The sequence below is a fragment of the Enoplosus armatus genome, chromosome 7 (assembly GCF_043641665.1).
Source record: "Enoplosus armatus isolate fEnoArm2 chromosome 7, fEnoArm2.hap1, whole genome shotgun sequence".
NCBI classification, from domain to species: Eukaryota; Metazoa; Chordata; class Actinopteri; order Centrarchiformes; family Enoplosidae; genus Enoplosus; species Enoplosus armatus.
The window spans coordinates 2,761,754-2,784,448 of record NC_092186.1 but is presented as its reverse complement, the minus strand read 5'-3'; the positions used below and the strand labels follow the sequence as shown (position 1 = coordinate 2,784,448).

The 22,695-nt window shown below is 42.2% G+C and overlaps 2 protein-coding genes across 3 annotated transcripts in view; one reads left to right on the top strand and one right to left on the bottom strand.

Moving 5' to 3' along the window:
* exoc2 (exocyst complex component 2) overlaps positions 1-9,144 on the top strand; it is a 44,171-nt gene extending 35,027 nt beyond the window's left edge. For both annotated transcript variants that reach the window (XM_070908564.1, XM_070908563.1), the window contains exons 17-28: positions 829-890; positions 1,294-1,374; positions 2,158-2,217; positions 2,784-2,845; positions 2,931-3,000; positions 4,472-4,588; positions 5,820-5,961; positions 7,482-7,537; positions 7,639-7,761; positions 7,985-8,046; positions 8,462-8,521; positions 8,631-9,144. In XM_070908564.1, the coding sequence (XP_070764665.1) occupies positions 829-890; positions 1,294-1,374; positions 2,158-2,217; positions 2,784-2,845; positions 2,931-3,000; positions 4,472-4,588; positions 5,820-5,961; positions 7,482-7,537; positions 7,639-7,761; positions 7,985-8,046; positions 8,462-8,521; positions 8,631-8,724 (989 nt within the window). In that variant the 3' untranslated portion in view covers positions 8,725-9,144. The remainder of the gene's footprint in view (positions 1-828; positions 891-1,293; positions 1,375-2,157; positions 2,218-2,783; positions 2,846-2,930; positions 3,001-4,471; positions 4,589-5,819; positions 5,962-7,481; positions 7,538-7,638; positions 7,762-7,984; positions 8,047-8,461; positions 8,522-8,630) is intronic.
* A 5,127-nt stretch (positions 9,145-14,271) lies between these two features.
* Positions 14,272-20,623, bottom strand: irf4l (interferon regulatory factor 4 like). The gene is made up of 8 exons (XM_070908468.1): positions 20,426-20,623; positions 19,628-19,814; positions 19,243-19,319; positions 18,335-18,473; positions 18,118-18,219; positions 16,906-17,268; positions 15,488-15,600; positions 14,272-14,433 (listed from the first exon to the last, which is right to left on the bottom strand). Exons 1-8 carry the CDS (start codon positions 20,621-20,623, stop codon positions 14,272-14,274), a joined length of 1,341 nt encoding a protein of 446 aa, XP_070764569.1.
* Positions 20,624-22,695: the final 2,072 nt, after the last annotated feature.

The following is a 22,695-nucleotide window of genomic DNA, read 5'->3' as shown; positions in this document are numbered from 1 at the left end:
TGTTAAGTTTACTAAAAACAGTATGCATACAATGCTAAAAGAAACTTTTTTTGACCATGCTGCAGGAAGGTCTTAGAAAACTAAAGCATGAATATTCAATCCTTAGAAACACGTGTAGCTTTCTCTTGTTAAGTGTAATTCTCTGTGTCATTCTGAAGTCACACTTTGATTGCCATCCGTTGGTGCACGTATTGTATCATTTCCTGTGAGCTGAGAATCGCAAAGTACATTGGTTTCTTGTGTACTCACTCCAAAACAGTATGCTATAACAATCAGTATATAGTACGTACTATGTACAAGTAATATGTTGTATGGAATGGTGATACAGTAACAGCTCTGTTTGATAAATCTAACTGAAGATGTATAATAACGTCATTCTTTTGTACAAACCCAACACAGACGGTAAAAACACACATCTGATTCCTCCATTGAGCATTTGGCGGTCAGTGTCCTCAACTGTCACCTTTTACCTCCTACAACTTCCAGGGTAGTAATGGAGAAAGTGTTATGAGACTAAAACCAGACATGCTCAGTTTCACTTGTGGTTAGGCATGGTCATTTTGAGAAGAGTGACTGGTTTTCACTTAACTTTCCGCCACACTCGCATCAAATTGTGGTCTCGACAGAAAGAGTTTGATTTTATATCATGTTGCGGTTTTCCCTCAGAAGCCTTTAATTCTGTTCATATTTTCATTTGTAATGACCCTGTATGAAAGTGAGCACACTTCATTTATAGAAAGGCAATTTTTGGTCTGTGAGTTAAATAAACTGCCGAGAGGTTTCAAGTTATTCCCCTTTTGATTCATATTTGTGCTATTACACATCCAGATGTCAAGAGGCTCGCTGAGAAGGAGGACTGGGTTGTAGATAATGAGGGAATCACCACCCTGGTAAGGAAGTCTTATTCATCAAGCAGTACATCATATCATAATGAGAAATGATAGACTTCCTCCCGCAGTCAAGGATGCACACCAATTATCAGTATTGCACTTGAACTGATGATTTTTCACTAGTCAGCAGCCTTTTTCTATTCAAAAACAAGAAATAAATTGGCTTTTGCTGACATTTGCATGTATTTTCTGTTTAGTAGAGCATCCCCCCTGACCATTAAAGACACAGTATAATGTGTCTCTAGTGTGTTTCCTTTGTTTTTTTTTGTTTTTCTTCACCCATAATGAGTTTGCATCCCTGCTGATGTTGCCGACTCCATATGATGCAGTTAAAAACTGCAGGATATTTTCAGGAGCCAGTTTTTGTAATCTATGTGTTCTCTTCCTCGTGTTTTTTTTGCAGCCTTCACAGTTTGAACAGTGTGTGGTCCAGATGCTGCAGTCACTCAAAGAGCCCCTGGAGATCAAACCAGGAGAACTCAATGTGAGATTATCACCTGCAATCATCAGTGCAAACACAGTAACTAGACTAGCAACAGAAGTATTCGTATGATGATCATAATCACTACTTCACTCCTCAGTTAACGGATCTGTTGCACAATCATGCAGTCGTATGCGATTATTCTCAATAAACTGTTAGGAATAAACTTAGACTTAGACTTTAGACTTTATTTATCCCACAGCGGGGAAATTTACAAGTCACAGCAGCAAAGATAGAAACACACAGCAGACAGGCACCGTGTCAATAAAAACCAGAAGTCTTTTTTTTTTTTTAAAACAATATACATATAATAAATACAGATATAAAAAACATGGGGAACAAAATAAATATAAATATATACACGGAAAATATAAATATGTACAGATGTGCAGATTTCTGTGCAGAATGATGTAGTGCTCTTAAACAGTCTTATAGCCGTAGGGATGAACGTCCTGCGGTAGCGCTCCTTCTTACACCGTGGGTATAACAGTCTGCTGCTGAAGGAGCTGCTCAGGGCCCCCACAGTCTCGTGCAGGGGGTGAGAGGTGTTGTCCATGATGGATGTCAGCTTGGCTAACGTCCTCCTCTCCCCCGCCTCCTCAATGGAGCCCAGCGGACAGTCCAGAACAGAGTCTGTTGAGCCTCCTCCTGTCCCTGTCCGTGCTGCCCAGCAGTACACAGCATATCATGGCAGTAAAAACACACAAAACATAACAACCTCTGATTTTAAGTAACTTGATTTGGATAGAAGGACTTTTCTGATGTTGTTTCATGTCTTTTCTCCAGGTGCTGCAGTTGGACCAGGTCCAGGACCAGGCCACAGAGCTCAGTGTGAGCATCATGAAGGTAAGATCTGCCGGCCTGCAGCCAAAAGGACAGATGTGGTTACACACACAAAAAAAGCATGGAAAGCAGTATTTAACTCACTGGATGTATAAGTAATCCTGAAATTCTGAAAAACTAGACACCCCAAAAAATTAACCAACGATTTTAGCTCTTAATCCTCGGTTTGACCCTTTTACACTGTGTGCAGTAAAGTTACTGCTAAAAACGCTGTGGCTAAACCGTGTCGATGACGTCGGCTCGAGTCCATGACATGTCTCTGTTGGCATCTGTTGTTTTATTTTTCTATTTGCATCGTAGTGCTGAACTGATATCATTCAGTCTGACACAGATTCTTCACTACAGACGTGTGACGTGCAGTGAACATGCAAGACTGACGTTTTCGCTGTGTATACACGCCATAGGAATAATAAACCAGCACAACTATTGCACCTTATAGTATATACGCTGTCCACTGAAGCACTGTGTTAGTGAGCCTAAGGTCTAAATCTGTCGGGAGTTTGTCATGTAGAGTAAGTTATGAGTACGGCACCTCAGGAGTGTGTTTTGTGTCCATGTGTTCAACTCAGGTTTTCATAAACTCCTTGGAGCAGCTGAGCACTAAAACAGATGGAGACATTGATACATCTCAGTGAGTACTCAGATGACTTCTTCATATCTTCGATTAAAGTGCGCTCGACTCTGACAGCGTATTAAAATCTCTCCTGTGTGCGCAGCAACATTTCCGTGGACCTGTCCTCGCCAGATCGGTTTCCCGGCGTTCAAGAGGGCTTCAGTCCAACATCTGTAAGTGTTTTTTATTGTTTCCTTTGAACTGTTTGGAGGTTAATACACCTGAAATCCCACATCTGGCCACAGCCAGCGTCACCGGAGCGTGGGCTCTCCTTGACACAACCAGACAAACACGTGTCTCACTCATTCAAACCACTGAATGTTATCAGGCTGTTTCCTGGTTGTGGACAAGAAGCAGATACGTCCTCATTTCCTGTAACTTGCTTGAGATGTTGGTGATGGGGGTTAAGCGCAGGGGAGGAGGAGGACGAGGAGGAGGAAGAGCAGGGCGTAGAGTGCTTCTGGTAAAGGGAAATGGAGCAAGGTGCAGACGGGGTTTCCCCAGCCCAAATATATGTAGCAGGGGTTAGGCAGCCAGACTCAATTGAGTGCAGCTGACCAGAGTTACGACTGGTGTCACTCATGATATAAGCTCTGTTTGTACTACTGTACCCGGCCGCCATTACTACACAGATACTACATCAGCCCACTGAATTCTCTTATCTTGTCTGTAGGTCTGCCATCTTGGTTAGATCGAGTTTGAAAAACAACTTGCTGAAAATGATGGCATCATTTGTGGTTGTCAAAATCTAGGCTAACCAGTCTTTGTGTGCTCATGTTTGTTAATCTGTATGCATTATTGTGTGTTTGTGCTTATTTGTTTGTTTGAGTTGTAGAATGAGGACATGTTGTGGAAACTTTTGAAAAGGCAGAACATTTTAGGAGATTATGATTTTTTTATGAAAATTAGGACATTTTGGAAAGTGGGGCGTTTTCACAAAAGACATTTCAGGAAAAGGGAGAATGTGTTAGCAAAGTGAGGAGATTTTAGGTTGTGAGAACATTTTTCTAAGTGAGGACATTTTTTGGAAAGCGAAGACAGGGAAAAAAGGAAGGACATGTAGAAAAGAAAGGAGAATACATTTTGGAAAGGACAAGAAGTGAAGATATTTTAGGAAACAGAACATTTTAGCTAAGTGAGGACATTTGACTGAAGTAAGTGAGGACATTTGACTGAAGTAAGTGAGGACATTTGACTGAAGTAAGTGAGGACATTTCAGCAAAGCAAAGAGTTTTTTCCAAGTAACAACAGTTTAGTTAAATGAGGATATTTTAGGAAAATGATGTCAACAATTTTGGAAAGGGGGCACACATGGAAAAGCAAGGACAATTTTGGAAACTGAGGACATTTTGGACATACGGACATTTTTAGAAAGTGTAAGCATTTTAGTTAAGTGGGGACATTTGGAAAAATTTAGGCCATATTTGAAAACATTTTAGGAAAATTAGGACATTTTGTCCGGTCCTCACTTCACCAAAGGGCTGTTCAAAGGTCAAGACTTTGTTTAAGGGTTGGAACTCGGTTAAAGTTAGGGTAAGGTTTGGGCATGAGCTGAGATGGTTAAGGTAAGGGGCTGGAGAATGCATGACGCCTCTGAGAGTCCTCACAAGTATAAACAGTATGACCGTGTTTTTGTGTATGCAGGAGCAGCGTCTCCTGATCATCCTCAGTAACTGCCACTACCTGGAGAGACGCACCTTCCTGAACCTGGCCGATCACTTCGAGAAGCACAGCTTCACAGGGACGGAGAAGATCACGCGGGTCAGTGTGACGCTCCATCAACTACCAGTTCAAATGTGCAGCTGTGTTACGAAATTAGTGTGAGGACTTCAGATGAAGGAAGTCGTACTCACACTGTTGATGAGAAGTGTGTTGTGTTGTCATTAAAAACGGAGCCGATGAGAGATGCTGAAGGCCCCTCGCTCTCTTCTGAGCAGAGAGTCATCTCTCTGCTCAGTAAAGGTCATTGTCTTGGAAGCTCAGTTCTAAATGTTCACTCCTTTCTCTTCTTCACACACTTACATGACTGCACCCGATGACTAACGGCTGAATCACAAAGCAAAGAAATGTTCGGTTGGTTTTCCTGTAAAAGCAGGTCAACATCATTTTCTTTGAAAGATTGATTGAGACCTCGACTTATTTTGTCTTTAATCTTTACAGAGCATGATGTGGGTGATAGTATTAGTTCAGTTTTAATCCGCACAGCGGCCTGACACTGACACAGCTGCACCGTTAACACAGCAAAAAGCTGTAAAACGTGTAAAGTCAGATCCTCTGAAGCAGCACCAAAGCTGGTAAATGCTACAAGCAGGATATGCAGTTAGAAGTTAAAGCATCTCCCATCATTTGACTTTCATTAGAAACATAGAGTGATGATATCTTCATGACTTGACAAAATTCTGTCACATATATAATTCCAAGAAAATAAAAATGTTGACAAACAAATGAAAACAAAACGAAATGTTTTACATATTTGAGGACTTGCATGAAATTAACTATTTAAGTTATTCATCAAGAAAAATGTCACAATGTTTTCTGTTTCCAGCTCCTGAAATGTGACAGTTTGATGCTTCTTTCTGTTTTGTATTATTGTAAATTAATCTCTTTGGGATTTGGACTGTTGGTCAGACAGAACAAGCAATTTCAAGATGCCTTGGGCTGCAGGAACTTAGGATATATTTGACATTTGGCGGTGGCTCAGGAGGTAGAGGGGCGTCCGGTTATCCTCCATTAATGGTGGGGTTGGTCCACACGTCCACAATTTACTATGTTGACACGCACGCCGATTTTGACTCCGCTTGTCAGAAGGTCTCACAATACAAATAGAGACATGCAACTAAAGAAAGACAGCAACGCTAAAAGAGATGGATTATGTTTCTCTATTGATGGATAGATTTATTGGTACAGTGTTACAGCCTGCTTAGACTTAGAGATATTGTGTACTTCTTGTCTCCACTTTGTTGTGGTAACATTGATGTCCTTGACATGCCAGGTGAGTGTGGACGCTGTACGAGAGCTGGATAGGAAACTCTTCGAGGCCTACATTGAGAGACGAGCTGACCCGATTGCAGGCTCTCTGGAGCCCGGCATCTACGCCGGATACTTTGACTGGAGAGACTGCCAAACACCTACAGGTACAGCACAGCCTCGCAGGACACACGCTCAGTCTGAACGCTCTCCTTGTGTGTCACGATGATAAAGCCTGGGATGTACTGTGTGTCTGAGATGACGGGGGAAATCACCCGCGGCAACCACTAACTGACCCCAGTAATATCAGAAATTAGCCCCTAACAGTCCTGTGGGATGGGAACTCGACATATCTGGTCTGATCTGTGTTGTTGTGGTTGTCGTGTGTCATGTGTAAAGTACGGCTCTTTGATGGCTTACTGTAAACACCCCTGAGGCCGTCGTGTTGGTCCCCCTAACAGAGTCGTGGCCTTTGTGTTCAGCTGCGGGTGTGCAGCGATGTGTGCGTTCAGGAGTTTAGTTTGACTTTTTTCTCACCAGATGCTCTCCAAACCCAGGTGAAACTTAAATGCGTATATGTGGTTTACCTTAGCACAGGATGTGAAGCAACATGTCGCCGTGTGTGTGTGTGTGTGAGAGAGCTCTGGGTGAATTTTCAGATGGGCAGCAGCTCATTACACGGTTTTAAAAGGCAGCATTGATCGAAAGTTGGGCCTTGCTCTGGTTTGTTCCTGCCGTTGTGAGTTTGTGTGTTTGGGCTGCATGTGAAAGAGGAACATTTTGGACACTAAACCGCAGGTCTAGGATATGATACTTTCACTTGTTGCACTGTTTGTATGGGACTCGTGTTGGTGTGTGGGTGCTGCAAGGCATTAAAAATCCAGTTTCAGTACTTTCAGTCTGTTGTTGCCTCTGATTGTTTCTTTTTCTCCTCAGAGAACAGTGTAAAGTAAAAATAATAATGTTCAACCTGTTATTACTGTTGTTACAGTCAAACAATGAATAATGAAGCTCTCTCTCTTAGTCACATTTCTAGCTCCAGATAAATTGTTAATCATTAAAACTATGAAGATTACCCTGAGCAGCCACTTACATTCACCATTTACCGTTACACGTATATATACAGTTGGCTTAAATAAAACACGACACTGACACGATACTGAGTATAAAACCTTTGCATTATTAATTTTGACATGGCTATAGAAATCCTCTGCAGAGGGCTGAGTATCCTGTGAAATCTCTCCGTGCTACTGCCAATACGACTCCTGAGTTTTGGTATTAATACCAAAAATGAAGCAAAAGGTCTGAAATTGCACCATAAACCCTTAACGTTCACGTTGAAACACCCTGGCCCGTCGTTTTCCGTACAGATTCAGACACCAGCGGCTCAGGGCTACGTCTCTGTCCTATCTGACATTACGTCCCGGCTGCAGTTCCTTGACTATTTCTTCTGTCTGTGTTACGCGTCCAGTGTGTCCAATGGGCATCAATTGACACGTGTCAAATAATGCGATGCAGCTTGTGTGTGTTGAACCTGCCTGCAGCTCCTCACACACTCCCCAGCCGCTGATGTTTACGCCTGAGGTGTAATTTTGAAATGCTGTTTGTTTCCATTTCGCGCTCTTAGCATCTCATCATCTCGTCTCCCTGGATGTTTGTTCATGTTGTGCCCCCCCCCCCCCCTCAGGTGTGAGGAACTACCTGAAGGAAGCTCTGGTCAACATCATCACAGTTCATGCTGAGGTACAAACAACCAACACTTTTCTGACACACCACGTCCTTTTGTCAAACCCTGTGTTTACCAGGAGCTTTTTGTCTCCGTCTTGTCCTTTCATCTGTCTCAGGTCTTCACAGTCTCCAAGGACCTGGTACCTCGGGTTTTGTCGAAAATTGTTGAGTCAGTTGCGGACGAGATGTGTCGTCTTATGCAATGCGTGTCCTCCTTCAGCAAGAACGGAGCCCTGCAGGTACACACTGACACGTACACACACAGCTATAGAGCAGTTTATCACTCTTAGTAAGACCCTGACTCATAAGTCGACCCCCACACTGGTCGGGGATTTACCTGTCGTTTCTGATAATGCCATATTTCAGTTCAAGCTACCAACTGCTGACAGTTGACAATGTTCATTTGATCTCCCTTTTTTTTCATTTTATAAACCCTGCCCCCCCATCCTGCATCGGCCTCAGGCTCGACTTGAACTCTGTGCTCTGAGAGACGCCATAGCCGCCTTCCTAAACGCTGAAAGCAAGTAAGTGCAGCAAACACACACACACACACACACACACACACAGTGGCACAGGGGGGAACTCACATATGTGCCCAGTGATTTATGGCTGCGAATGTCACAAACATAAATCTTAGCAGTCGCACATCCCTCACTACAATCCCTATTTATGTTACTTGGTGGGTTATGGAAAGGAAGTGAAAGTAATCTGGTTCTGCTGTGTGCACGCACTGTGGTGTGTGTGTGTGTGTGTGTGTGTGTGTGTGTGTGTGCGTGTGTGTGTGTGTGTATACATGTATGTGTTCATGCGGGGTGGTCGGTGTGCATGCCTGGATACACACACAGACTTATTCTGAAGTGTATTTTCTGGTTTCCAGTGTTAATAAATGTGTTTGTTTGTTTTTTTAAATCAAGTTTTAACTGAGCGTCTCGTTTTTAGTGCCAGCTTCAAACTGGCTTTGGACGCCCTTCCTCAGCTGCACAGCGGAGCTGATAAGAAGTGAGTCTCGTACAGGTCCATGTTACTAATGAAAGTGATTGTGACCTTTGGGTGTTTGCTTTGTGCTTTAAAGATGAATTTGTGTTTGTTCTTGTCTCTTTTTCGCCAGGTTATTGGAGGAGCTGTTGAACAAGTTTAAAAGCAGCATGCAGCTCCAGCTCACCTGTTTCCAGCCCTCCTGCATCCAGCCTGTAAAGAGATAAACTCAGTCCACCCTGTCTGCCACTATACTGCACTCTCTTTGTTTCTTATCTATGTGCAATTAGCTAAGGAACTTGATGTCAATCTTTTCAGTTATCGTTTCTCACTTTCAATTTCTGCTTCACTAGATTGGACACAAACGTCTTTTCCTCTAATCTCAAAGACACTAAATGAGTTGATTTCATTGTTACTGTGTTGGACAGTCCCAGTCACGTTGGTTATGCTAATCACGTATGGCCACTCATGCAGCTATCAGTGTGTAAAAGGCTTACTGGCTTGTTTCAAGAAGGTTCTGGGTCAGCAGTGGGACGTAGTCTCTGACCAAGCTGGAGCCCTGATCAGGTGGAGAATGTTGAAGATTTAAAGTTGCTGTTGTGCTTTGTACTGTCATCTCTGCTGCCCAATAAAGTAAGAAAACTTACTGTCCAAGTGACATGATTTCCTAAAATAACAAGAACAATATCAGCTCAAAGTCCCCCTACTTGCTTGTTCAGGTGCTTCTTCACACATTCTTCATCAGCTGATCAAGTTTACTTGGTTGTCATGTTGAATCTCTCGGTTACTTTGAGCTGGACTTCTTTGGGACTTCTTGTCCGTGTTTGCTTAAAAGTTGAGTTTGACAGTTAATTTTTGATTTGACATGTTTTCAGCGGTGATTGGTGACTTGCTGCACCGTGCAGGGATTGTAAATTAAGTTTCCTCAGATGGCTACTTCATTTAAGATAGTTCAAGGTATTTTTCTTTCATAGTTTGGCCTCTGCAAAGGCCTCTCATGCCTCAGCATGTGGCTCTAAATCTGAATCAAAATGGACATCCAGTAGAAATAGACAAGCATGCTGACTGGCTGCTATGATTTTTTTGTAGAGCAACAAGTCCTTTCACACGTCACTACTCAAGAGTTATGAGTCACAATGTACAGCGCTTGTCCTTTTTTTTTTTTTTAATTTCCACAAAATTATGTTAAAATCTGTTAGTGAGTCGTCAATATCCTGCTGACTAACTGACAAATACATGAAACAGAGAAACTGCTCTCTGGTGGAGGTAAATAACACGTACAGTCTGTTGTCCTTTGGTTGTCAACACAAACTCCGTTTTATTGCATTAATGTGTTCTTCATTGAAGACGTTGCACAACAAATACAAAGACTAAAATTAATCAGATGCAACCTTGAATTAGCGTTTATGTCAAAGAAATGCTAATTTAAACAGTACAAATTTAATTTGTGTTGTATTGGATTACGTCGTATTGTGAAGTCCATGTTGTCCAAATATAATGTCATTCATCCACATACAAGTGCAGCAAGATGTTGTTTCTCTCTGGGGTCAAAAAAGTAAAACCCGCAAGTTACACCAGCACAGAGCTCAGTAAGTGTTCACCCCCTTCTACATAGACAGACATTTGTAAATGTAGCTTTCATTGCAGAGCTGTTGTAATGGAGATAGAATTGTACTGCTGTTAATGACGTTGTGGCCAACCCTGTGAAATATCTACCAAATGATCACTTGTGAGTTTTCCCATCTAGTCTTTAAACTTGTCTACAGATCCGTGTGTCGCACTCAAGTGAAGCGCTTTGCATTGGTGCATATCTGCAGGAAGTTGTTGTGTCTGTGTGCATCACGGTTCAAACCAGCGGATTTAGCCATTCATCTCTGGAGCTGCAGCTCACCAGTTCACTCACGCTGTCTGACATGTCAGCGTCTAGCTCTCTGGGAGGAGGGTGAGGACAGGGCGTATGCAGGGCGGGGCGCTGTAGGCCGTTATTCAGGGCAGCAAACAGAAGAGGCTGTAATTGGATCCCAGGGAAAGATGGTGACAACAGAAAGTGTGATTATGCTCGTGGGTGTAGGGACTCACAGCGCGAGCGGTACAGTTGTGGCAGGTCTAGCCACTCAGGCAGAGGAGACAGACGGCAACACGCCCTCAGCTCACATGAGAAAGTTTGACAAGACACGAGGAGGTTATCTGAGGACAATGTAGACGTGCTGTGGTGTTGTAGCAGCAGTTGGCCCATTCAGTCTCAAGTGTTGAATGTACAAACTACACCTGAACGTTTCACTTGTCTTTTGGCTGCAACTTTCTGTTATTGTCTACATTCATGCACCTCGGACCTTTTTGTGTTGGTTTCCCACCTACATTTAGGGGAAAGCCATGCAAGGCAGGCAGGACTTGTTTTGATTCTCTGTGTTCTAAACTTAGCTCTCTGCCTCCCACGGATTCATTCACAAAATAAGTTCAAAGCCTCGAGCCTTATCCGTTCTCTGTTTACAGTAACAGGGGTGAGAAGGGGGAGTTTTTTTGTTAGTTTTATTCTCCAGTACTCTGTTCCATTCAGGTGGCAAGATGACAAGACCTGCAAAACACTTTCAGACTTTCATCTGACTTTTCTTCACGGTGAGTGGGGAATCAAGAGGACGGAGCAATTTGACACATCAGAGAAAATTCGATTGAACTCACCTTGAATGTTTTTACATACAGAAATTACACTGGAAACGTGTGACGGGGGTTGTCTTATGTTAATAATACTTTAATCCCCTCTGTTTAGTATTTACAAGCACTATATAAACATTTAATAAATGGGTTATAACCCTATAATTGTTATTGTTACATTTGTGAGTGTTGTGTATATAATATTATCATTCATCATCTGTTTACACACCAGCCTCAAAAGTTATAGTTGTTAAGAAAACACATTAATAAACACTTAAATCTTCTTATAACTACATTATAGTTTGTTATAAACATTTATTAAACGTTTATATAGTGCTTATAAATGCTAAAAAGGGGTGGTGTTAAATTAAAGCTCCTTTTTTGCTATCAGGCAATAATTAAGTTAAAGTTAAAATATGTTAACAGTATTATGACATCAAAAATAATGACCAGTATATTGGTGCAATACTTTGATACACTAGTATAATCATTTTGATAATCTGACCTGTTAAAATGCAACAATTATTGATCAGTTCTGAATGAATAAAGTTGATATCTGACATGAATATCTGCATTTCTTAAAACTTAAGAGACGACCAAGGACAGCTTATTTTTCATTTCCCTTTCTGAAATTTACAAAAACATGTTTTCGCTTGAGGTAACCAGTGCCGTTCAAGAGCCCACCTGTTGTAGAAAAACTGCAAGGCTTTTGATAATGTTTTCTACCTTTGAGTTAAAGTCATTTGGGTCGTCTCCTTCAGTGACTTTAAATGATGTCACACCACATTAACCTTTAAACTCCACTAGTTGAAACAATACTGCTTCAGTAAATAAGAAATATCTGCATCCATATCAGGCTCACATTCTTTTATATTTAAAGGGTATGGTTGGCGATATTCTATATTTTTCTTATTGTCAACAAATCCCAAAAATCACCAAAACCAACAATGTGTTAGTCCGTGTCTCAATACTTTCTGACATCCCGAACCCGTCTGTGGCTCTCAGCTCCAAGCCCACTGGTTCCCACTGAGGATGTAAATCTTAAAAAAAACATCTCACAAATATACATTTTCATTGTTTTTAAAAAGGCACAGCTGGTCACTAGTTGTCAACCAACATTACTCAGACAGGAAGAAATGGTCCATTTGTAGGGGATTATTTTCAGCAGCGGATCAATACATAACAGTTCGGTGCTCTGGTGAAAGTTTGCTGCAGCAGGTGTAGTGTTGCAGCGCAGAGGAATAAGATATACACAGACGATACGTATTGATCAAGTCATTGTTGGTTTTGGTCGTTTGATGGGGTTTGTTGACAATATGAAAAATATAGAATATCACCAGACCTGCCCTTTAACTTACATTTGCTCTGTTTCAAGTGTGTATTGATAAACATGCACTTTAGTACTGAAACGCTTAGATAATTAATAGTTTCAAGTCGTATAGAAAACAAAAAAAATGCAACAAACGTTCAGTTCCAGCCTTTAAAATGTGAGGATTTGCTGCTTTTCTGTGGTTTAAAACATTAATGAACACATGAAAATAATCGCTAGTTGCAGCTCTGATGTTCTGTTTACAAAGTCTGTTGTTGTTGTTGTTGTGTGAGGATGGATTTCCAAGTCAAACGTCTGAATTGTTTTTCACAAGCAACCTTATCAAGCGATGACATCTTCCTCGCTCTTCTTGCAAATTGTTTCGCGGCAGTGACAAATATATTTATGGGTTTTTATGATTGTTTTCCATGGAAGTGGAAACAGACTCTAATCTGTGAGTCGAAGCCAGGAAGGCTGTCTCTCCGGCACACCGCGGAAAGTGCGACCGACCTCTTCCTCTTTCTCCTCCCCTCCTGATGTCATCACATTGTTTGTGATAATGAAGCGTTTGATTAACCAGCCTCATCCTGCATCTCAACCACACTTCCTGCTCAGACACACACACATAGCACAGACATTATATGAAGAGCTCACACAGTTGTGAACAAAGGTCGTCACGCTTTACACTTTATTGTTTTTTTTTTTACAACAGAAATGTTCTCATTCACTTCAACTCTTTCTCAGATTTGACGTACGACACTTAAATTTTAATCATGTAACTGAAATATTCGATACAAAGTTGAGTTGAAAAAGCTTATTTAAAATCAGCTCCCTGAGAGTTTCTCACACAAACACGGCCAGGCACAAGACTTTCGTATGTTACGTTATTAAATGGCGGCGATAGTGTCTCCTAGCAACAAAAGAGTCAAAACTATTCATAAGAAGAGTTAAATGAGAAAATACTGCTCTCACATCTGTACAGCAAATATGAAGCTACAGCCAGAAGACGATTAGCTTAGCTTAGCATAAAGACTGTCTTTATACTGCTTAGCATAAAGACTGCTAAGCTAACAACTAGCCTGACCTTTAAAGCTCCCACATAGCACGTTATATCTCGATTAATTTTTGTTGGGATTAAACAAAGTGAAGAAATTAATAAATAGTATTATGTGCCAGGCTATTTTTTTGGCTCTGAGTAGTTGCCAGGCAACCAGCAGTGTCTCCAGGAAATTACTGGTCGTGGCCAAGAAATGGTCTGGCTCATGACCCGCCACAGAACCGTGCTTTTACCTTCAAGTTTTTATACAGATTAAACAAACAATATATTACACAGCGAGCTTTAGAAGGCACATTTTGTTACCTTTGGCCAGGCTAGCTGTTTCCGTTTACAGTCTTTGTGCTAAGCTAAGCTAACCACCCGCTGGCTCCAGCTTCATGTTTATCGTACAGACTGGATTATCGATCTTCTCGTCTAACGCTCGGCTAGAGAGTGAATAAGCGTATTTACCAAAATGTCCCTTAAGGCGCCAAAAATCACCGCACAGTTTTCTACAGTACAATCAAATAAGCTGTCAGTTTTCTTTGCATAGTCGGTATGGAAAATATTCACCGGGCCAAAAAAAAAAATAACACTGCAACTTTGGCTCCAGCCACACGAACAAACTCACACAGAACACAAACCGTTACTGTCACTAAATGTCCATCATTTTTATGTTTAACCCTGTCCAGGTTTGTCCTCTTGTCTCAGAGTCTCCTGTGTGAAAGGTCATTGCTGCTCCTTGAAGTTTTCAACAGTCACTTGAACCTCCTGAGATCACTCCTGCAGGCTGCTGCTGTGGTGATGTGTGATGGCCCTCTGGTAGTCCTCAGAGGTGTTTATATGGTCCGTGACTCCCGGGTGCTCGTAGCTGCGGAAGTAGTGGCCGCCCATCTGCTGGGCGTAGTACAGGAGCTGCCTGGCAAACAGCGGCTCCACCTGAGACACGGGACGGTCAGAGAGGTCAGTGAAAAGCTTCAAACCGTCACCGTCTGTGAGCTCACATCGGTACGAAAATATCAAAACTTAAGTTTGAAAAGTGAAAAACAGGATTTGAACACTTGAAAGTCTGTAAAAAGCTGCTTTGTTTCACTTAAAGGTCCATTTACTGGCTCTTTCTAGAGCTTTACGTGATGATGAACAACCTCCAACCATTGAGGAAGACGGTTGAAAGCTCTGGAGGAAAGCTGGTGAGTGGACCTAACACAACCGACTAAAACACTCTAGTTTCAGTGCTTAAAATCTGCTCCTTCAGCTTTTTAAAAGGGGAAAGATCTGAAAAGGGAACTGTGGAGGGTAAACCTGTCGATGTGCGCTCTAACGAAATGCAACGGTACTAATGGAACGCCGATAATAGCCTGAATAATAGTTCAGGCCTCTGAATAACGGTCTACATCTCTCTGAGACGCTGAGAAGGGTCCATTGTTGTGCTCATTGACGCCATTTCCCTAAAAACCTAAAAATATTCCGTTTACTAAAAGACAAACTAAAGTTGCAGATTCTCTCGATGGAGGGCAGGTTTTCACTGATGATCGACTAATTGATTAATCAGCCAACAGGAACACAATGTCTGAATGATGAAGTGAAAACTAACTGGCGATTCAGTCCGATTATCAGGCCACAGCCCTCTGCTTTTTTCAGTGTGTTTCTGGGTTTCAGGTCCCGTCCTGAATTGCTCCTCCTTTTTCACTTTAAATCACTGAAAGAAAAATCCCAGATGTGAGCGGCGCTGCAGAGGTCTGGGGGCTCGTTCAGAAACTAAATTGAAAGTTTTGAAACATTATGACTGTGAAGAAGTTCTTACAGACTTTCAAATCTTAGGTTTTAACTTTCAAATCCTATTTTTCACTTTTCGAAGCACATTTCAAACTGAAAAAAGACTGAACTTTCAACCCAGTAAATAATAAATGCAATCTGAATGTGCGTGGAAGGACTGTGAGGAGATATGAGGCTAATTAAACGTTAATACGAGTGCTACAGTTTGAACAGTCACCTGGACAGTGAGGGTCCGTCTTTGTCTCTGCGGGTCCAGACACTCGTCTCCAAAACTCAGCAGGACCTGGAAACGAGGCGGCAGCCGACCGTGGAGCCCAGAACTCTGGATCTCTGATAGTCGGGAAGGAGACGAGATGAAATCACTGTTAGCCTTGATATCTAAAATACATCTGAGTTGGTAAAGTTCAGATGAATTCAGAAGAATTTCAGTTGCAGTGGCATGACCTTTGGGGTGATGAATGGAAAGTCCTGGTCACATCATGTATGCAAATACAATTAGCTGTTAGACTTTTACACAGCTGGGGCTGTCTCAGCATGTGGGCGGGGATGATGTGGCTGTGAAGAAGTCATGTGACTGTCGTCTCATCATGCAATACTATTTTCTTCTACCACAGTTAAGTGATTTTGACTGTTTAGGGGGTTTGTTTCTCTCAAGTTTTGTTTTAGATGGAATTTATCCAAAGTGACTTTCAGTAAATGGGCTTCAGACACAAACTTCACTTTTGATGTTAAACTTTGAAAAGCCCAGAAGGTTAAATTAACGACACTTTCCACTTTTCTGCAGGTGTTCCCAGAATCCTCAGAGACTCTTCCACCTATCTGGATGATACAGTGACGCGTCAACCATGCTCAGTTTGCACAATTTATTTTTATTATATTAGTTATATCAGTTTATATTGGTGTTTCTTTCTGATAGTTTCATACAAATCTTTTGATTGTGTTTTACTAAAAGAGCAAAGAGATATGTCGTTTCCGGCTACAGTTGAAACTTGGAAAATGGGTGAAAAATCTGTGAAATCTTTTTTATTGAGATGGTTAGATGAGTCTTAAAGGAGTCTGAAACTGCTCTCCGAACAGCAATAAATGTTATTAAAGAACTGGGTTTTTCAAAGATTGCCGGGTATTTATATTTCGGGCATTTGGAAAGGAATGATAAAGCATGAGAGGCACAGACTGGGGCTAGCTTAGCCTTAGCCAGAACTGGGTACCTTTTCCTGATTAGTGTTGAGACAGTTAATCGATTGTAGGGCTGCATCTGTCAGGGACTGAAAGGTGGCATCGAATGTCTGGTCACATTTTGTAGACTTGTTCCTGATTTAAATCCAAATGTTTTTGTCTTTTCGGGTATTTTATTCGCACGTTATATCCTTACTGTATCAAAACGGCACTGAACATTTTCAAACAGCCCTGCTTGATTGACAGAAAACAAATTGACTTCTAACTTTTGTGTAGGTTTTAATGACAGTCCATCAAACGTGAAATAGTATTGTAGTATGTGATGACTAAAGCACGGGGTACATGATAATCAGTTAGTAACCAAACGTTTGCTGCAGCATCTTAAATGTGAATATGTGGTGTTTAATATCTTGATGTGAGTTGAATATCTCTGGTTGCGAGCCTTCGCTGCTGCCTCACCTGTCAGGTAGTCCTGTGTGTGGAGGAGTTTGCAGGTGACCTCTCGCTCCAGTTTGTTGGGCTTGTCTCCGTACAGTCCTCCCTGCCAGTACACTCTGCTCTGACACAGCCTCCGAGCGTAGAGTCCTTCTGGGCCCATCCACAGTAACACTCCCCTCTCCAGGGTGGACGGGGGACTCGGCGGACACTCCTCTGCCCTCCTGAGACTGTCCACAGGCAGGGGGACCACCTCAGGAACTCCAGGCTGCGGGTAGTGCTTCTCCTCTTGGGAGCACGGAGTGATGTGACACCCCTCCGGACTGGAGATGGTCATCTCCTTCACCAGAGTGTCCCGGAAAAATACAGACACATGCAGGCGGATGTCTGATGGACGGAGGACGAGGACACAGGTGGAGGTCACTGAATATGTTTTCCTCACATTTTCTGATGTGTTCATCTTTTGTGTTCATCGCATATTTCAGACACTGATCTTTTTGCACACATCACATTCATTAAAATCAGGTTCATAGCTTGATTCTCCACATTACCCCCCCCCCCCCCCACGTCAGTCCAGTCAGTGTTTTGAATGGTGCTTGAAGGCACTACAAATTTAGACCTTAAACTGAAGCTATATTAAGCTAGTGCCTCCATCAGGCGTATTGTATTTTCTCAACACAACAAGTTTCATTAAAGCTGCATTCATTCATTTCTGGCCACTAGGGGGCAGTAAACAATCAAATCCAGCTGACAGGTGCACAGCCACCCCCCCCCCCCCCCCCCCGCTTTGGTTAAGATACAGCGGCCGTATCGAAACAGCAGCCCACGGGGTTAATGCGAACAGTGACTCTGAACCTTACAGTAAATCTAAGAATCAAATATTCCCTATTAATTTTATTTAAACTTTGATTATAGCGCCCTCATAAGGCCAACCAGTGAATCTTTTTTTAAGCTTGTCAAAATATAACCTATAACCTTTCCACACTTTCCAAATATCAGAGCAGCGTTATTCAAGTCCTCTCTGCACTCTTAATGGATAAAGGCTAAAGTTGGACAACACAGCTTAAAAGTTAAACTTAAATAGAAGTTTAACTTGTATATGAACAAAAGCAAAGCTCAGTCTTGTAAATATGGACTTACATGTTGCACCTAAGTCACCAGTAACCCCCCCCCCCCCCCCCCCCCTTTGATTTCATAGCGTGCAGAGAAAAAAGTGAAATGAAAGTGCTTGTTTACCTGAGAGCGCCTCCGCTGATCTGATGCTGGCGTCCAGTGAAAAGGGCGAGGGCTGGCTGTCAGCAGGACCGTACGAGTAGATGGAGGCTCTGAGCTGATATCCTGCAGAGGAACACACACACACACAGGAGCTCAACACAAACATTTACACGGGCAATACTTAACCTGCCAAGGCTGCTAATTCTGATGACATGAATATGAATATTGAGTGCCGTACCATTCTCCATGGACGGGCCCTGCCACGGCAGGCTGCGGGGGGGACAGGGGCACTGAGTGAAGGGCAGCTCGGGCAGGGAGACCTGCTCCTGACAGTAATCTCTCCAGCCACATTCTGCTGGGGGCATGTACTGCGGCATCTGCAGTCAGACACACAGACAACATGCAGTAAGGTAACGTAATGCGACTGCACTGTAACGGCCACGTGAAGTTGGAAATATGACTTTGACTCTTGGGTTAGGGAAATGGGTTGGTTCAAGCTGACGTAAGCACACTTCATATTTTGTTTTACAGGAAGAAGACATGATTGAACTTTGATATAAGAACACAAAACAAAAATCGATTTTTCTGGCATATATTGTTAAATAAGTGCACAATATGAACGGGGGTGTGATCTTAAAAGGACATTTTACTTTAAGGGAGTGCATTTGTCCATTTTAAAATATTAAATATATTTTTAGTAATTAGTAAAGTTAGTAGTTGAGACATTGTGATATTTTTGAGAGTCACGGTGTTGAAATTTGACCAAAAATATAAACAATAATAAAATAAAACAAAAGAAAGACTGATATTCCTGACAGTGCCTCCTGACATATTTATCTCTAAAATCCCTTTTATAGTCCTGCCTGGAACAAACACACATAACATCCCGTCACTGAGTCGTTTTACATGATTGTCACATCCTGTAACTTGGACAAAACAGACGAGGAGGACACTTTCTCGGTCCTGTGTGACGATTTTCGTGGAACCTCCACTTGGCATCTGGTGTATGGAGGTCATCCATGCATGCACATATGCTGTCTCATCCACTGTTTCGGTTGCACATCCATCCTCTCTCTCTCTCTCTCTCTCTCTCTCTCTCTCTCTCTCTCTCCCCCTCCCACTTATTTGCGTGTGTATGAAAATCACCTGAGTCTGCAGGGCAGGGTAGGAGGGGTGCACCTGGTAGCTCACTGGACTCAGAGGACTGTCCTCCTGTCGGGGTCCTGAATGCAAGTCGGGAAACAACAAATGTGACACTCAGAACTGCAGAGAAAAAACATCATGACATCATGCAGCACGACCTTCACGTGGTTTGACTTCTTAACTCTTCAAAACGTTTATTTCTGCACCGAAGGAGAAATTCCAAACACCGGTTCAACATAACGACGTCTAATACTCATAACTACATTTCAGCATGCATTTCAAAGAAGTTGGGACTGTAACCTTCGTGCTGCATCGACATTTAACTCCCCAAACCGCCCGTTTAAACGCTGCATCGTTTGATATGTGAAGAGTTCGAGGAGCGACTGACTTTTCTTGGCGCCCTCCGGGATGATGCGGTACACTTTGTACGGGTCTGAGATGTCCAGCTGGCTTCTCTCCACAAGTTCCTCAAAGTCGTTGCTCTTGTTGAGGGCGCAGCGGAGGCGAGTCTTCCAGGTCGGCGGGTCCGGCTTGTCGATCCCCTCCCGAAACTTGCCTTTAAACAGCGCCCAGGCCTGCAGACAGGTCACCGGTAAACCTTTACAGTGAAAACCTCACGAAAGCTCAGAGAGGACGAGACGAGCAGCTCTCTGCTGAACTCCCGCAGGTGTTGCGGGGTTCTTCAAGACACATCCCCGCAAGAAAAGGAACGTTTATTATAGAGCTTATTATTTCTGGTATTATCGAGTTTATATAGAGAGCTAAAACAATCACGTGTGTAGGTTTAATTATATATATTTTATTTACTATTTTCTGACTTTTAAAAGACCAAACATCAATCAACAAAGTCATCGGCAGATGAATCGATAGAAGAAGAATCGTTGCAGCCCTGTTTATATTGCACATGTCACACACAAAGTGCTGCTGCCGAATACACTAAAACACACTAAAACATTAAATGTGAAATACAGCATGAGACATTAGAGACTCGAACTGAGTAATTCATGTTGAATATGTGTAAAAAGCATCACAACGACAAAATATATGAGCTGTAATATTTCTCATAGTCTCCCCGCACATCACGCCGAGTCTTTGTGAGACTTTAAACGCTTTTGAAACGATTTGTTTAGTTTGTACAACAATTGTCTTAATTTTATTCTGAAAGTCACATTTGCGGGTGTTTTACCTTGAAAAGCGCGGCATCCTCATCCCGGTTGTAGTCCTGTTTCCCGGCGTGTTTCCACGGTATCCTGAAGATGCTCTTCTCGTCGTTTTCCCACACCAGACCGGGATATTTGCCGCAGTCCACCTGCTCGATCAGCCACTGGCGCAGCTTCCCGTTCCCGCTGCTCCCGGACCCTCCGTAATCCAGCTCTTGGTTCATCTCTGTCCAAACAGACGCATGCAACACCTCCTCTGTTAGGTCCTGTAATGCAGTGCAATGTGCTGATATGTGTTTTGAAAGTTTAGCAGAGAAGGACGAGTCTATCCAAGTTCAGTAAAACTCACTAAAGGTCAACCCCCCCCCCCCCCACCCTGGTCTCCCACGCAGTCTAACTTGGCCTTAATGTGCGCCTCGGAACCGTATCGAAGTGGTCTTACCTGCGAAACTCGAAACCCGTCAAGTTTTGAAATCAATCAGCCTCAGAAAGCCCTCATCATTCCGGCGGGCTCGCTTAAATCCTCCAGCCTGTAGCGCGCTGCGGGAGGGCGGAGACTCTGCCGGGGATGCTGAGGAGGACGCACCTGCTGCCGCCCGCCCGCCTCTCTCCTGCGAAGCTTATCAGCGCGCTCACAGCGGCCGATCTCCAGTAAGACACCGGGGGGGGAAACCCTGCCGGCGTCAGTCAGAGGTGTCACACACCCGCACACGTGGAAAACCATGGGACGGCCACGAAAACAATTCTTTGAAATGATAAAGTTTACGAAAAGCAAGTGTAGAGTGGTCCTGCAGCAGAAGTGATGCTCGAGTTTGTTCCCGGTGGAAGATGAAACAGAAGAAGAACAGCTACCAGATCAGATTATTATAAACTGTGTGTGGTGTCAGAAAAGAGTTCCAACGACAGAGAAGCTGTGAAAGACGCTGAGTGCGCACAATGTCTACAGATCCTGCAGCCTTAGAAATGTAGGATTTGTACTTTTACAGAGTTCCATACAAAATACAAATCAATAAAAAAACAACCTCACGCTCTAAATCACTAATTCACAAGTTTCCAGATCCTTTACTCACTCAGTAACAAAGGGAAAAAAGTCCTGCATTCAACAGCTTACTGAAGTAAAAGTAAAAGTATTCATTCTGCAGTATTCGCTCTTGTCTGTGTGAATAGTGACGGATGTATAATACATTATGTTATTATCATTACTGATGCATTAACCATTAAGACACATTAATTTCTAATTTTAACTATTTAATACACTATTGGTACTTTAAGCTATAAATGTGCAGCATCTGTTTTTAATGTAAGATCTTCAGTAACTGTAGCTGTAGTACTATAGAAGTATAAAATAGAATAAAATGAAGATGTAAGTTTAAGTACAAATAAGTACCTGTACCTCACATGAGTGAAACTGTAAGTATATAAGTTATCAGCAACAAAAGTACTTAAAGTATGAAATTATTATAGAATATTATAATACAGAATCAGTGTAATATTATTGGCTCATGGTGCATTAACATCTTTACTGCTTCATATTTCATCAACAGATCTTCTGTTTGTAAAGTAACTTTCTCAGATAAATTTAGTGGAGTAAAAAGTCTGAAATGTAGTTGAGCAGACGTATAAAGAAGCATAAGATAGAAATACTCAAGTAAAGTACAGGTACCTAAAAGTTTTACTTAAGTACAGTACTTGAGTAAATGTACTTCGTTAGCGTTCTACCACTGCCTTTTGTCATGTGACTCCTTAAAACACAACTACTTCTGACCTCTGTCACCTGTTGCAGTGGTGGGATGTAGCTATAAGTACATTTACTCAAGTTTTAAGGTAGTTGTACTTATAATAATAACTTTATTTGTATTTAACGCAGATATGCAGCAAATGGCTTCACAAAAACAAGATAAAAACGATGTAAAGCCTCGCACAAATGAAAGAAAAAAAAAATATAATATATATATCTTTAAATATTTTAATTGCCTAAAATTATCTAGCAATTCAATAAATAGTCGAAACATATGAACATTTTGTGCAGCAATCCTTTCTGGGAGCCACAGCTCTGAACAGATCTCAGGTTAATGAGTGTTTAATTAAATAAAATGCAAATCAATCATCACATCAACTGAGGAATAAAACAATGATTAAATAAATTCTGCTTCTGATACTATTTTACTGGAAATACAGTGTTCTCCAGCGTCCACACTATCGACAGAAAGTAATACTCATATTTCAAGTAGAAGACACAGCATAACATAACTGACGAGGGGGGGGGGGGGGGGGTTCACACTGTGGACTGTATGTA